The 13,439-nt window shown below is 40.1% G+C and overlaps 1 protein-coding gene across 1 annotated transcript in view; it reads left to right on the top strand.

The window, feature by feature from the left end:
- pxdn (peroxidasin) overlaps window positions 1-13,179 on the top strand; it is a 129,328-nt gene extending 116,149 nt beyond the window's left edge. Inside the window, exons 19-23 of the mRNA XM_079833719.1 lie at window positions 1,091-1,299; window positions 4,546-4,663; window positions 8,006-8,135; window positions 8,960-9,073; window positions 12,918-13,179. Of these exons, the coding sequence (XP_079689845.1) occupies window positions 1,091-1,299; window positions 4,546-4,663; window positions 8,006-8,135; window positions 8,960-9,073; window positions 12,918-13,052 (706 nt within the window). The 3' untranslated portion in view covers window positions 13,053-13,179. The remainder of the gene's footprint in view (window positions 1-1,090; window positions 1,300-4,545; window positions 4,664-8,005; window positions 8,136-8,959; window positions 9,074-12,917) is intronic.
- The last annotated feature ends 260 nt before the right edge of the window (window positions 13,180-13,439 follow it).

Below are 13,439 nucleotides of genomic sequence, written 5' to 3'. Positions count from 1 at the left end.
TGAATAGTTATAATAGACTTAATTATAAGCAAACAAAAGGAAGAAACGTTTATAATCCCCTGCGAAAATGGGTACGACGTGAGTGAAGATTTGGGAAAAGAAACAAGACTTCCATGTCCATTGGGATAAAATGGACTAGGCCTATTGTTAAAATTCACGGAGAACCGAGTGACCAGATCCAGATCGCAAAACAGAATGAAAAAGTGCTCTCTGACCATTATTTCCTTTCTAGGCTAAACAAGTGGTCACTCCTGTGGTAATATTCACGTGAAACAGCATTCACATACAAAACACTGGGTTAGTAAAATAACGAAAAAAATTTTGTGTGATATTTTCCCCCATCTAGTGGTGAAAAGGTATATGACCATCCAGAGAATTTTAGTTTCTGTTCCTCTTACTTCCGATTTCTTTTTAACTCCTACGGTGGCCGATTTAGTCAAAGATTAACATGGCTTCCAGTTCGACCTCGTCCACATTTGACGCGGTGCCATCGAGTGTTAAAACGCGAAAGGTGAAGCTTGAATTTACGGGTATGTCCCTCTTTGGTTAATGTACTTTCAAGATGGAGGGGCAACATGGCGACCCGCATTCGAACCCATTACCGTATGTATTTTCAATGGCATATTATAAACTTACGAGAATACTTTATTACTTGAAAGAAGTAAATATACATTAATGAGCACATATATTTTTTAAAGAACTAAGTGTTTTTAGCTAATAATAACTCAAAAAAGTTACACAGTGTTGCTTTAAGTATAAAATGGTATTTATGTAAAGAGATATATTAAAATAAAAAGAGCTCAACTCTGAAGTGGAAGGAAGCTATTTTTCCCCCCTCACGTGCAACCTAGCGGATGAGTCATTATTTGGGTTAGTAAAAATAACGAAATGATAGTTTTAAGTTGAAAATAGTATTTATGTAAAGAGATATAGTAAATTATCTACCTATTTACCTAATTACCCAACTGCCAATTTAGGAGACATCGCCTAACCCTAGAACTCACTTCTAAAAACCTCCATTTGTGATCCACAGAAAAAGGAAAGTCAAATATAATTAACTTCCTCAAATGATTCCTTCATATATTTGTAGGTTTTGGTATGAGAACCCTGGCTCCTTTAGTCCAGCGCAGTTGACCCAGTTGAAGCAGGCGTCTCTCGCCCGGGTGCTGTGTGATAATAGCGACAACATCACCCGCATCCAGTCAGATGTCTTTAGCGTGGCCGACTTCCCTCATGGTTATGGAAGCTGTGACGATTTGCCTAAGATTGACCTGCGTATGTGGCAGGACTGCTGTGAAGGTACAAGACTCAGACTGTATTTTTTCCTGTTTTTTCCCCCCATCATCTAATCAGTTTGCCATGACATGATATTTGAGAATTATCATCAGTTCATTGACTGGCCTCATGTCAGTGTCAGGGTTATGTTTAATTCCATTGTGTTTTCGTTCATGTGTCTGTTTCTTGTATATCTTTTCAGCTTAGCCTTCATCAAATCCTAGGTAGTTTCCTTATTTACTGACGATTGTCTTGTTTAGTTCCCATGTTAACTCATGTGTCCTGGTTCTGTTCAGTTCAGTTCTTTTCACTCCTGGTTCATGTCATGCATTTGCTTACCTCCATTATAAATGGTGACAATCAATGTGTACACAAATAAATAAATATAAACATTTCTATAAATAAAAATATATATTTTTTATCTTTCATCAAATAACTGCAGACTTGGTAAGCATAAGAGACTTCTTTTAAAAAAAACATTTAAAAAAATCTTAATTGTTCCAAACTTTAGTGTGTATTTATTTATTTATTTTAAATCTATAACTGGAACCTTTTTATGAAATTGGACACCAAATTACTATAAATGGACCCACTTTATATTAGGTGGCCTTAACTACTGTGTACTAACATTTAAATGAATCATTCGATACAATTGTGTACATGCATGTTTTTACATTGTACTTACATTTTAAAATTACCTACATGTAATTACTTAATTATAATAATATTATTTTGTAATTACATTTATAATTACACTGTTGACCGTTCCCTTACACCTAACCCTACCCTTACCCATACCACCACACCTGCCCCTAACTTTACCCTTAAACTTACCCATACCACCACACCTGCCCCTAACTTTACCCTTAAACTTACCCATACCACCACACCTGCCCCTAACTTTACCCTTAAACTTACCCATACCACCACACCTGTCCCTAACTTTACCCTTAAACTTACCCATACCACCACACCTGTCCCTAACTTTACCCTTAAACTTACCCACACCACCACACCTGCCCCTAACTTTACCCTTAAACTTACCCATACCACCACACCTGCCCCTAACTTTACCCTTAAACTTACCCATACCACCACACCTGTCCCTAACTTTACCCTTAAACTTACCCATACCACCACACCTGTCCCTAACTTTACCCTTAAACTTACCCACACCACCACACCTGTCCCTAACTTTACCCTTAAACTTACCCATACCACCACACCTGTCCCTAACTTTACCCTTAAACTTACCCACACCACCACACCTGCCCCTAACTTTACCCTTAAACTTACCCATACCACCACACCTGCCCCTAACTTTACCCTTAAACTTACCCATACCACCACACCTGTCCCTAACTTTACCCTTAAACTTACCCATACCACCACACCTGTCCCTAACTTTACCCTTAAACTTACCCATACCACCACACCTGCCCCTAACTTTACCCTTAAACTTACCCATACCACCACACCTGTCCCTAACTTTACCCTTAAACTTACCCATACCACCACACCTGTCCCTAACTTTACCCTTAAACTTACCCACACCACCACACCTGTCCCTAACTTTACCCTTAAACTGACCCATACCACCACACCTGTCCCTAACTTTACCCTTAAACTTACCCACACCACCACACCTGTCCCTAACTTTACCCTTAAACTTACCCATACCACCATACCTGTCCCTAACTTTACCCTTAAACTTACCCATACCACCATACCTGTCCCTAACTTTACCCTTAAACTTACCCATACCACCACACCTGTCCCTAACTTTACCCTTAAACTTACCCATACCACCACATCTGTCCCTAACTTTACCCTTAAACTTACCCATACCACACCTATCCCTAACTTTACCCTTAAACTTACCCATACCACCACACCTGTCCTTAACTTTACCCTTAAACTTACCCATACCACCACACCTGTCCCTAACTTTACCCTTAAACTTACCCATACCACCACACCTGTCCCTAACTTTACCCTTAAACTTACCCATACCACCACACCTGCCCCTAACTTTACCCTTAATATCAGCAAAAGTGTTTTGCAATACAATAGGAACACAGTAAGTACATTGTACTTATTTTTTGATGTAAGTACATGGTAGTTAAGGCCACCTAATATAAAGTGGTTAGTAATGCTGAAATGCTTTGGATTTTGGAGGGGGTGACTGAGATTTTGGCAAGTAGGACATGTTTCCGGTTCAGCATCTTTTCTTTATTTTTGTATGCGTTATCAGATAGAAGTGTTCAGCAGTGAATTAAAGGTTTACGGGAACTTCAGAGAGGCCCTTGATTCTTATCTCACAGACATATCCTCTGCCTCGACACGCTGCTAACTAAAGGCCCCATCAATGTAGCCATTTATCTTACATTAGTCCTATGTAATTGTACTAGAACGCTATGTTCTGGCAAGCCCCAGTTTTTTTCACTGTGCATGTTATTGATGTGGTAAACAGTGAGCTGATTCTTAGATTTAAAGGAGATTATGAGTTAAGGGTTGTCAGGTCCAGCAAAAAGTCTTCCGGTGTAGTATCCTCCCATAGCAACCTGTGGTAGTAACAAACAACCTTTATCATGGAGGAGGATCATATCAATATCGCTTTGTCCTTTTGTGTGACACTTTCTCAAGATTTTCTCAATTTCCATACACTGTGGCGGAAGTTGCGATGGCAAATGCGGACATGAACGTACTTTCACACATGCCCGATCTCTCTAACACTTTACAATAAGGTTTCATTAGTTAACATTAGTTAATGTATTAACTAACATGAACTAACCATGAGCAGTACATTTGTACACTTTGTTAACATTAGTACAGCTGAAAATACAGCTGTTCATGGTTTGTTCATGTTAGTTCACAGTGCATTAACTAATGTTAACAAGATTTTAATACAATTATTAGTGAATGGTGGATTTAACAATAAGTGCAGTTCATTATTGGAGACGGTTTGATTGTTTTCCCCCCAGGCGTGGTTTTCAGATTATGATGTGTGTCGCTCTGTCTCTATTGTATGCCACAATATGTGACACAATGACATAGCATTTATAAAAGCAGCATGAATGTAGAACGGTCTATTGTCTAGTGTGTAGTGTCCCATTTAACAAGGGATCCTCTTCTGTCTTTACCATGCGGTCTGTGTTTGCAGCACTTCCTGTCCTTTCGGCTTGTATAGTTTGATATTTTAATCCCTGTAGTGTTTGTACTGCTGGTTTTCCTGCATCAAATAAAAGGCTGAATATCTTGCACCTGCAGACTGTCGCACTAAAGGTCAGTTCAATGCCTTGTCGTACCACTTCAGAGGTCGCAGGTCAGCGGAGCACAGCTATGCAGAGGAGAAGAAACCTGCCAGCAACCTCACTGACAACAGCAGGTAAAACTCACATTCTCCGTTAACAGCCAGTCTGGCATTTTTAAATTCTAATGAAGTTAAAGGGATAGTTTACCCTAAAATTTTAATTATTTTAATTAATTAATTCCTCACCCTCATGTCGTTCCAAACCCGTAAGACCTTCGTTCATCTTCAGAACACAAATGAAGATATTTTTTATGAAATCTGAGAGCTCTCTGACCCCTCCATAGACAGCTGTTTAATTAACACTTTCAAGCTCCAGAAAGGCAGTGAAGACATTGTTAAAATTGTACATGTGACACCCAGTGGTTCAACCTTAATTTTATGAAGCGACGAGAATACTTTTTATGCGCAAAAACAAAGAAAAATAAAAACTTTATTCAACAATTTCGTTCTAGCCTGTGTCAGTCTCCTACGCAGTTTAAGTGTTCATTAAACAGCTGTCTATTACCCCTTTTCCACCAAGGCAGTGCTAGAGCTAATTCAGAGCCAGAGCTAGTCCCAGTTCATAGTTGGTTCGACTGAGGAGCCTTCTAAGAACCGGTTTGCTTTTCCACGGACTGAGAGCCACAACAGAGCCATGTCTTACGTCACTGTATACGCCTTATCTCTCTCAGCAACGCTAGCGAGGCAGCGGCAATGTTGCCAAGTCTGTGGTTTTGCCGCGGGCTGTTTTTTCATGTCTGCGGGATGAAGCGACCCCAATTATGTGATATTTAGCCCCGGGAATGCGAATTTTAGTGCCAAAAACCACATATTTTACCCCCAAATGTGATTTTTACTGGGGAATCCCCCCCTGGAACGCGATTGGGCTTGTTTTGAGTAGCAATTGGGCGGGTTTGTTGTAAAAACCTGGCAACCCTGGGCAGCGGGAAACACACACACACCAGGCCTGGTCGAGATGCATCGTCACTGCGCAGACCGATGCACGTAAGATATAAAAAAAAACGCATGTGAATCAAAAGCATAAGGAGTCATATGCTCTCGCTGGACTCGTTATCATACGGCGATCGGTCTCCAGAGGTGGACAAAGTACACAACTCCATTACTCGAGTGAAAGTAAAAGTACTACTGGTCGAATATTACTCTGTTACAAGTGAAAGTTGTTAAAAACTTTTTTTACTTAAGTAAAAGTACAGAAGTACTTGCTTTTAAAAGTACTTAAGTATCAAAAGTACATTTCCTTTTCTATGTCAATGCATTATTTTATTATTGTTGCATTGTTGTAAAAATGCACAGTGGTTTAAGCCAGTTAGATTAGATTCGATTTAGTTAGTGATGCTCCATCCGACATGCTAGCATACGACCACCTAGAACTAATTTAAATACTTAAAAGTTACAAAGCTTTTTACAAAGCTGCTGTCGCTTTAAGGCAGAATGCACAGATCCAACACACTGATACACATCCGAAATTCCCCCCAACTGTTTACGTTCACTTAAGACATAATCAACTTTGTTACCATGAATACTTTCCAAAATGAAAATTTTGACATTTTGTATGTATTGGTCTGTTTAAGTGCGAAAAACACACAAAAGAAAGCTCTATTCAGTGCTCGTGCATCTCAGAGGCACAAAAACCAGACTGAGCTCTTTCATCAGGCTTTTTCAGATTCATCCATATGTCTGTGCTTCTCTTTCTCCCAGACATTTACAATTTGCAACAAAAAAAAAACTTTTAAAGAAGAAAAAAAATCATCCACTGACTTGCAAAGCTGCTAGAGAAACGACTTTTGACTTCGAGGACCTTGATAGAAATGTAGTGGAGTAAAAAGTACGATATTTGTCTTTCAAATGTAGTGAAGTTAAAGTAAAAGTTTCCCTAAAAAATAATACTTTAGTAAAGTACAGATACTCAAAAAGTGTACTTAAGTACAGTACTCAAGTAAATGTACTTCGTTACTGTCCACCTCTGTCGGTCTCTGCACAGCACCGCTGCCAACAAGCCTTCCATCAACAAAGCAAACATTGCGTTACTATTCATTCACATGGCTTTACGATCCTACATCGGCATCAAAACACAACGCAAACACAGCGATTCCAACGCATTCATGTAGTTCGCCGTAATTTGTATAGACGGAGATTACAAACGAGCAGCAGCTGTTAGCTCCATTAGCTGCTATTTCAAACATGGCGGATCTCAAGTTTGTGTTGGTCTTGTTGACCCCGCCCCCAGCGCCTGACGTAATCGGTTCTTACTTCTAGCCCTGTTCTAGCCCAGCAATGTTTTGGTGCTACTTAAGAACCACTTTTCCTGGCTCTGAGCTAGGGCTTTGTGTGTGGAAACACAAAGAACCGATTTGAAACTAGGCTCTGGCTCCGATCTAGCTCTAGCTCTGCTTTGGTGGAAAAGGGGTATATGGAGGGGTCAGAGAGCTCTCGGATTTCATCAGAAATATCTTCATTTGTGTTCTGAAGATGAACGAAGGTTTTATGGGTTTGGAACGACATGAGGGCGAGAAATTAATGACAGAAATAATTTTTGGGGGTGAACTAACCCTTTAATGATAACAGTAGGAGTAATAATGGTAACACTTTAAAATAAGGTTACATTATTTAACATGAAATAATAATACAAAATACTGCAAAAGCGTTTATTAATCTTAAATGGTAATTTCATGTTAATATTATTTAATGGGCCCAAGTTAACATGAACAATGAACAGTTTTTTTTGTTAACTAACAAAGATTAACAAATATTGTTAACAAATATTGTAGCAAATATAGGACGGGGTGGGGGTGAAAGATTTTTATATTCAGAAACAAACTATCTAGGAAATGTCATAATGTGACATCTGTGACATATGTGATGTCATAAGTCGCACGGGTATATTTGTGGCAATAGCCTACAATACATTGCAGGGGTCAAAATGATCGATATTTCTTTTATGCCAAAAATCATTAGGATATTAAGTAAAGATCATGTTCCATGAAGATATTTTGTTAATTTCCTACCGTAAATATATCAAAAATGTATTATTAGAAGTAATATGCATTGCTAAGGACTTCATTTGGACAACTTTAAAGGAGATTTTCTCAATATTTGGATATGTTTGCACCCTCCATGTTTTCAAATAGTTGTATCTCGGCCAAATATTGTCCATACATCAATGGAAAACTTATTCATTCAGCTTTAAGATTATGTATACCATCTCAATTTCAAAACATTGACCCTTATGACTGGTTTTGTGGCCCAGGGTCACATATAGCATCTCAAGGAGGGCACATGGTCTAGTAATCGAACCCTATTGTAATTAATAATTAATCTGTAATTGTAATTAGTCAAAGAACGTGTATGCTTTAGAGTTTAGACTTCAACATTTTGGATTATTTATTTATTTGACTTTTAATGAGTTTTGTTTTTCAGCACTTTGGAAGATGCTCAAACTGCAGTAAACCTAACTGCATCACCAAAGTCAAGCACTGAACCCTCAATTAAGGATTTCCAAGACTTTGTTGCTGACATGCAGAAAACTATCACAAGTTTACGAAAACAGGTTAGGACACGTGATTCACCTGGTACATTGCAACGACAAGCTGCGCTACATACTTTATCTATTTATTTAAACCTTCTGAAAATCCAGTCTCAAATATTTATGAATAAATCGACTTTTGTTGGTGAACTGAAACAGGGACGATTAAGATCTGCACAGACATGTGCGTTTGGCTGGGATGGTGAGATGCTGAAAATGTTCGTTTTACTGTCCAATACAACAGACCAAGAATCAAACTTTCCAGATGCTCTGATTTGATTAAAACACATGGAAATCTATAGTGACATTAAAAATTATATCTGCCTTGTTTATGTCTACTGCTGGCTATATGTTTAAAATCTATCAAATATGAAATAAAGCGTTCCTCAGTGAACAAGTATAACTTAACTATTAACTAATTAAGTATTCTATAAATGACTTTTGCCAAGCAGGGCAGGTTCCTGGATCAACATCTTTTGTTGTTGTCAAATAAACACAGTCCAAACACAATCCTTAACCCAGCCCTAAAATCTGAATAGGAAGGTTGTTTGAGGAGCAACAATAGATGTTAATCCAGAAGCATGTGCTGCTTGGCAAAATAACTGATTATACTGTACATTATATCCCCTATTTGTAAAAGCTCATTATATCACCTTCACCTTCAATTACTGCAACCAAACAGCTCCTGTCGACTGCCATTCTTTTTGATATACAGCATGCGGTGTAATGTGATTACTGATTCAAAAAGTTGAACCAAACGTATTGTTGTGCTTCAACTTTTTGAATCAGTAATCACATTAAAGTGTTTTTGACCTTGAATCATTTTTTCTCTCTGTTGAAACTGACAGATAAAAAGACTTGAAGGTCGTCTGAGCAAAACAGACTGCGCAGATGAGGACGGGAGGGAGCGGGTAGATGGAGAGAGTTGGAAGAAGAACCCCTGCACCATATGTCAGTGTGAAGTAAGTTCATCAGCGCACTGAACCTCTCTCTGGAACATCTGTCACTCTGGCACAAGTTTTCCCCAAATACTGTAAATCTTAAGGTGTGGTCACAGTAGACTGTGCTGCATGTACTTCCATACATGGGTATGTAAATTCGGTGGTGCAGAAACAAATGCACAGAAATTGTGCACCAATGTTCAGTATTATGAACTATGGCATGTGAATTTGCAAAGCAAAAACATGTAACTATAGTAGGGGTGGGAGAAAAATTATTTCTCTGATGCATCGCGATTCCTCTTTATTGAAAAATTCACAGGATATGCGCTGTGGTATATGTAGTGACACTAGGGGTCACACTTGGAAGCCCCAAACACCTCTGATACTTTCAGAAAAGGCCAATGAGAAATTGGAGAGTGAAATTTGCATTCACCACTCCCCTGGACATATGGGTATGAAAGTAGATGGCATGCTTCCACTCATTCAGGTTTGTGTTGAGGAACAGAGACTGTCCTGGCCATTTCAGCAGGTAGTTCAGCATTGTGGCTGGAGGTCCTACCTGAAGAGGGAGACACAGTGGCAGGGCAAAGCTCTTCCCAAGGCAAGACACAGGGTTTACTGGTAGGAAAACCGAACAGTGGAAAATACATCATATGGGATTACCATCAGGGGATTAACACATATGGACCAATTAGCCCAAAAAACACGGGCTCACCTTAAAAGGGGCATACCACAAGTAATTCCTCCACCGAATTCGGCAACGATGAGCACTAAAGGCTAGAAAGATGTCCAGATACTCCCATGCATCAAAAAGCGCAAATTGTCACCTCAGGGAGGGGAAAGGTGCTGTGTCCAAGCAATGCACCTGACCAGTTGCCCGCAGTTTACTTATTCGCACTCGATAACACATGGGACAAGATTGTAGAATCTCGCAAAAGGTATTGGTTGTAGCCCAGCAACACTCCTAGTGGAGTGTGCTCGCACTCCCATGGGGCACGGCATACCTTGGGTTTAGTATGCCAATGAAATGGCATCCACAATCCATTGGGCAATCCTCTGTTTGGAGACAACCCCTTCCCCTTCTGCTGTCCCCCAAAACAGACAATGAGCTGCTCAGAGCATCTGAAGCTGTCTGTGAAGCTTAAGTAAACACACAGGGCTCCTACCGAACACAGCAATGATAATGCTGGGTCTGCATCATCACAAGGGAGTGCTTGAAAGTTCAACACCTGATCCCTGAAAGGGGTAGTGGGAACTTTGGGCACATAGCCCAGCCGGGGTCTCAGGATCATGTGAGAGTATGCTGGACCAAACTCCAGGCATGATTCGAAGTGTAGAACACCTGCAGGTCCCCAAACCTCTTAATGGAAGTGAGTGCAGTCAGAACGGCCATCTTCAAAGAGAAGGTGCTTAACTCAATTGACTCTAGGGGCTGAAAAGTAGACCCAGTAAAACTACAGAGATGTCCCAAGATGGAATAAGAAATGGTCTTGGAGGATTTAACCTCTTGGTGCCTCTGAGGAACCTGATAATCAGATAGTGCTTCCCTTAAGGACTTACCGTCCATTGCATTGTGATGTGCCACTATGGCGGGCACATGAACTTTTAAAGTTGAGGGAAACAGCCATCCCTTCAACCTCTCCTACAAGAAGGAAAGAACCGACCCAACTGTGCACCTCTGTGGGTCTTCACCTCGGGAACAGACATCACTTCAAAGTATACAGCCACCTCATAGAGGGAGCTTTAGCTTGAGTGATAGTGTCTATCACCGCTGCTAAATTGTACCCTGCCCCTGAGAAAGAAGATTAATTCACCAGGTAGGGGCTGTCGCAAGGAGTGTGAGCTCTGAGAAGCAAGTCCAGGTGAGTACAGCGCAACCAGCAAGACCTGTTTGTTGTCCTCCCTGACTTTGCATCAGACTCACTGGGTGAAACGCAAATTTGCGTATACCCCGGGGCCAGCTGTGTCCATGCAGAGAGGGGCCTCAGTCAGGGAATACCACAGCGGGCAGTGGGAGGATCCTGGGAAGCGAACAGGTCTACTTATCTCAATTCAGCTGGAGCACCTGGTGATTGAGTCTCCACTCTCCTTGAAATATCACTCATCGTGAAAGCACGTCCGCTTGTGATTGAGTTCATCTGGGATATGAGTGGCCCACAGTGACTTAAGTCGCTGCTAACTCCAAAGGCGGAGATGACAGGAAAGTTGCAATGCGAATGTCCTCCGGACCAACACATGCTTGACCTGGATCAATGGCCAAAACCTCTTCAGGGCCTCTAGTAACTTGAGGCAGTTGATGTGCCAACACAGTTGAGGTCCTGGCCTTTCTGAAAGTCTCAGAGGTGTTTAGGGCTCCCAAGTGCAACACAACATTGAAGTGATAGGGAACATATGCTTTGCTTGATAATGTGCCGTTTTACATACCGGTATTTCCATGGTCTCCCTTCCAAATGCTCTACAAAAGGCAACATTTATGCTATTTGGATTGCAGTGTACAATTGATGCATTAAACTTACTGACAGACATCTGCTTTCAAATGCTCATGCGTGTTCGTTCTGTAGGGCGCTTGCAGCACACGGCTGTGCCTGGCTCTAAGCGGTTAACCCTCTGGGGTTCTTCGGCCATTTCTGACACTACATTTTTTTTTTTTTTTTTTTTTTTTACATTTCGGAATTACTTCATCGGAATGGTCCGAAACTTTGTGACTTTATTGGTACTTGGTATATGAACACCCAAAAAAATTGGGGACAGGATTTGAAAAGTCTAAGTGGTCGTAAAAAAAAAAAGTCACACTCAGGATCAGCCAGGATGCAGAAAAAAAGGATTCAACAGTGAAGGGGTGAATCTCTACAACATCAAGAGTGCAAAACAGACAAAAAAACTCACACACACACACACACACACACACACACACACACACAAAAAAAACACAATTAGCTTTTGGAATGGCACGCGTTAATTTTTGTGTGTATAAGTGTGTTCTTGTGTGTATAAGTGTGTGTGAGTTTTTTTGTTTGTTTTGCACTCTTAGAGATGCAAAACAAGAGATTCACCCCTTCACTGTTGAGTCCTTTTTTTCTGTATCCTGGCTGATTTGTAGATTGTATGCACAAAAAAACTAATTTCCCATTAATTTTCTATGGGGGTCATTTTTGACCTGAAGGTCCTGAATGTGACCATTCCGATGAAGCAACGATTTTTTAAATTAAAATTAAAACGCAAGATCCACTATAGTGGTAAAAATGTGCTATTGCATGATAAAAATGCACAATGTGTCCACCGGGTGGCACCGATCTCATTTAAAAAATTGCTTTCATGAGGCCTAGGCTTGACTCTAAAATGAAATACAGCTTTAATAAAAATAAAATATATATATATATACATTTTTTATTATATTCAATGGGAAAAAATGGGTCATAATTATTGCATAAATATTAATTATAAATCATAAAATTAACTCACAACACCAAAAAAGAAAAGAAAAAAATATTATTGAACAAAAATATATTTCATTGATTTTACTGAAATCTTTTTTATCTTAATCCCGCACTCCGGGTCATTTTTGACCCGAATGTCCTGAGTGTGACCCATAAATGAAGAACCCCAGAGGGTTAATAAACATGCATCTCCAAATACTTTTATGATGCGAAATCAATGTAAACACAGTCAGGTATGTATTAAGGACAAATCTGTGCATTAGTGTGAATGCAGCCTATTAGATCTGCCGCTGTCTATGGTGTTCAACACATACATTTGATATTCAAAGTTGGTAAACTCGTTAATGAATAATAACAAAGTAGATCAATAATGGTTTTGCATAAAATGTGTGTTTTTAGCTCAATTGTTCCTGTCTCTCTCTTGTCAGGGGGCCCAGGTGACGTGTTTTGTGGAAAAATGTCCACCGGCAACTTGTCTGAATCCCGTGACGCCCAAAGGCTCCTGCTGCCCCGTGTGCCTCAACCAGCCGTCACAACCGCAGGATACAGAGCATCACGTATAACCTCAGGACACTTAACCCATGTGACCTTGAGCTCATGCCTCCATTTGGTCTATAGTTGTGTTTCAGGGTTTTTTTTTGTTTTGTTTTTTGTCATGTATTGGGTTTTATTGTTTGCATATCCTCAGACACCTACTACAAAGAACCAATACACTGCCTTAAAAAGTATTTGAACAGATGAATGTGGGACCCTGTTTTCCTCCTCAGGCCTTTTAACCGGGAGTCGACTGCCCAAGGTGTTCACTTACAAGACCAGAGATGGACGCCTGCGGTCCTGCAGAGTTCAGCTTACTTCCCGAATCAAACATGCCTGAAAAAGCCAAACTCTTCAGGATTACTTGAAAATTACAGGCAGGTGCGTTCAAACAATATTTGGGCCTTAATGTAAGA

This window comes from Gobio gobio, assembly GCF_949357685.1.
Source record: "Gobio gobio genome assembly, chromosome: 13".
Classification (NCBI taxonomy): domain Eukaryota; kingdom Metazoa; phylum Chordata; class Actinopteri; order Cypriniformes; family Gobionidae; genus Gobio; species Gobio gobio.
The sequence above is the reverse complement of the archived record's forward strand: the minus strand, read 5'-3'. Positions and strand labels throughout refer to the sequence as shown.